At 42.3% G+C, this 3,546-nt stretch overlaps 1 protein-coding gene across 1 annotated transcript in view; it reads right to left on the bottom strand.

Moving 5' to 3' along the window:
- Positions 1-2,543: 2,543 nt before the first annotated feature.
- Positions 2,544-3,546, bottom strand: part of IL22RA2 (interleukin 22 receptor, alpha 2) — a 16,825-nt gene continuing 15,822 nt past the window's right edge. The window contains exon 5 of the mRNA XM_005859129.2: positions 2,544-2,816. Within this exon, the coding sequence (XP_005859191.1) occupies positions 2,667-2,816 (150 nt within the window). The 3' untranslated portion in view covers positions 2,544-2,666. The remainder of the gene's footprint in view (positions 2,817-3,546) is intronic.

The following is a 3,546-nucleotide window of genomic DNA, read 5'->3' on the forward strand; positions in this document are numbered from 1 at the left end:
CAGAGGCCAGAGCATTTGTATGTGAGAGCCAAGCAAAGGGGCCAATGTGCTGAAGTAAAGTGAGCAGACCAGAATTAGGGAATGAGGTCTGAGAGATCGGGAGCAAAGGGGTGAGATTATGCAGTGCCTTGGAGGCCACAATAAAGATTTGGGTTTTTAAACCATAAGAGCTGGAAAGCTAGGAGCACAGGAGTGTCATGATCTGATTTGTGTTCAAAGGGTTTGCCCTGGCTACCCTGCTGAGACTAGATTAGAGGGAGGCAAGGGCAGGGCGGGGAGACCTGTAAGGTTGCCATAACCATTATCCAGATGAGAAATGATGTTGGCTGGGAATAAGGTAGCTGTGAGAAATGTCATATTTTCAGACTCGATCCGGTAGGATTTATTGATGGATTAAATATATGATGTGAGGAAAAAGATGGAGATAGAGATGGCCCCAAAGCTTTTGGCCTGAGAAACTATAACAGTGGAATTGCCATTCGATCATAGAACAAGATCACTGAATGCTTGGAGTCTTGCTAAACACTGCTCCTTCTGGCTGGGATGTATGGTGGGTCTAAAAAGTCTAATTTCATCTGAGAGACTTACCAATTTTATCCTCCTCTTAAATAAACCAAATAACAAATATGTCAAATTGCAAAGCAAAAGATTTATTGAAATAGGATGACCGCATATGCCTAACACGACGAAGAATGTGACAATTCTTATTTTTTACAAAGTATTTCATTCTTGCCTAAGCGTGTCTAAGTGACTTGCCTAAGCATGAAAGCAAAACAAATAAACCCAAAACTTGGTGCTACCTATTAACTTTCATGAGGCAACCATAGCTGTTTTTAAATCGAGCTTCAGAACTGCTGAATTGCACAAACTTAAATGCTCTTGGCCACATGCAATCCCTATTCCTCACAAAAGGCAAAAAAGATAATAAGGAGGAAAAAGCATAATTCAAAAATATAGGGTAAAGGAATTTTTTGTCTCTAGGTCTATGCTCACATTCATCTTTTTCTGACCATAGGGCAAAGCAATGGAACCAGTTCTCTAGCTCTTGTTGTGTCTCTTGCTCTCTCCCTCCATACATTTTTAAATAATTTTTAATCCATTTATCATTGTGTATAACTGTATGTGACCAGAAGCATTGAATATATTTTTATCACATTTTGGAGAAATTTCATGAGGAATTGTGCAAATGTTCTCCAAAATATACCTCCTCACAAGAAAGACAACCTTAAACAGATATGTAAGATAAAGCCAAAAGTGAAGAAAGCAGCTTTCTGTTGATTACACTGAGCCTTAGGCTGCGTACCTTTACTGGGGGGCAGTGGAGCTATTAGGAACTTGTTGGGGGGCTTTAGCTGGCCCTATGATCTCTGCCAACACCAGGCCCTCTCCCGAGTAAACCTGTCACCCACTGAGTGCTCTCAGCTTCAAGCCAACATCTCCACCTGGTTCTCAGCCATCCCACATGTCTCCAGTCAAACTGTAATTCATAAGATCCTTGTACATAGGAGTTCCGAATGTGCAACTGGCAAGAGACCCTTCATCGGGAAGGTAGAGTCGTGAGGGTGGTATAAACTGGAGTTAAGGTTTCTTTTTTATTTTGTTGCTGAAATATATTATACCTGATTTTGAGAATAAGGTTGAATTCTTCTAGGGCAACATTAAGAAACAAAATAAAAACAGGAAAGAAAACCTTAATATGAGTATGTGCTAAATGAGAAAAATTGTATTGAGTAGACATCCTTCAGTATTTAGATGTTATTGTGGATAATCTTAATCTAGATATTCCTCCAGAGATCTTGAGGTTCTTTGCAAGTACTATTGTTGTTTACATAGGTTAAAAAATTGGTTCACTAAGTGGAAATAATTTATATAGAAAATAAATGTATGCAAAAATATCCTATATAATAAAAGGGTGATATGCAAATAAACTGGCTGAACGACCACCAATGGGCAGACGCTCAATGCAGGAGCTGCCCCATGGTGGTAAATGTGCTCTCACAGGGGGACCACTGCTCAGCCAGAAGCCAGGGAGCCTCTCCCACCTCTGCTGCAGCGCTAAGGATGTCCGACTGCTGGACACCCCCGAGGGCTCCCAGACTGTGAAAAAGGCACAGGCCAGACCGAGGGACCACCCTCCCCCACCCCCTAGTGCATGAATGTCGTGCGCCAGGCCTCTAGTATTTATATAAAATAGAAATATATGGGAATATATTCATTCATATAAAATATTCATTCATATAAAAGTTGGTACATCTATCTCAAATTGTCTCAATAGAGAGTGAAAAAGGTTGCTTGTCTATAATGCTATTTGTCAAAATTAATTCAACAACAGTTTGTTAAATGCCTACTATTCCTTGGTTCTTACATTTTTCAGAACAGTGGAGATTGTTGTCAGGGATGTTACTTTCAGAAGTAAAGCTCTATATTTCATAGAGCCCTTATTCTCTGCCTCTTTAAATTCTAATGTGTTGGAAGTGGATATGTTGCTTAAATTCAGTTTACAAATGAAATATAAAGGAAGAAATAATGGATAAGCAAAGAAGTCCCAAAAGTGTGACATTGCTTTAAGAAGAATAAAAACAATTTTCAACGATATACTTCAAGCACGAGCCATCCCATTCCCAGAGAGCTTTTGATTTCCATGTTGCAGAGCACACCACACCACTTCAAGGACATTTCACACATCTCTCTTCACTTCTCTGACTTCTTCTGTCTAGCATGGGCTGATATATTTCAGCCACTACACAGTAACCAGTGTGAGGTGTTACAGCTTCAATTTCAACCACTCTGTGAGTTCCTTCATATACCTTTCGTTCCTATATACAAGGGAAAAGAGAAGAGATGATAAATGGTTTTCAGTAAGTCACTGGTTTGCTCTATTTTTGATACAATTAATAAGTTGTTCCTGGTCACAGTAGTAGATGGGCTGTAGGGTTTCTTCCTAGACACAGCCTCTTTCTCCAGAGTCCTGGAACACAGCCTAATACAGAGGCAGGCCAAGTGACTGTGAGGTACTACATGAGGGCTGCTGATTGACCCAGTGGTCAGTCTCTTTGTCAAGAATTTAAATTGTGCAGTGAGGAGAATTGAGTAGATTTGGAGACAGCTGTAGACATGCAACATGTGACCACAGAGAGGCAGAATAGGGTTCTTGAAGACTTGCTTCTCCATTTCTCCTTCCCAGCCATTACAAAACTGAGCAGCACTTTACTCTTGCTTCTGGCTGTCCCTAAGATTGCTTGTTATTTCCTAACTAGAGGCCCGGTGCACAAAAATTTGTGCACTCGAGGGTAGGGGGTCCCTCAGCCCGGCCTGTGCCCTCTCGCAGTCTGGGACCCCTCGGGGGTGACCACTTGCTGGCTTAGGCCTGCTCCCTGGGGGATCGGGCCCAAGCTGGCAGTCAGACATCCCTCTGGCAGCCCTGCAGCCCTCGGGGGATGTCCATTTGCCAGCGGGGAGCAGACCTAAGCTGCAGTCAGACATCATTGGCGCTGCTGAGGAGGCAGGAGAGGCTCCCCCCACCACCACCGCTGTACTGGCAGCCAT

The sequence above is a fragment of the Myotis brandtii genome, unplaced genomic scaffold (assembly GCF_000412655.1).
Source record: "Myotis brandtii unplaced genomic scaffold, ASM41265v1 scaffold123, whole genome shotgun sequence".
NCBI classification, from domain to species: domain Eukaryota; kingdom Metazoa; phylum Chordata; class Mammalia; order Chiroptera; family Vespertilionidae; genus Myotis; species Myotis brandtii.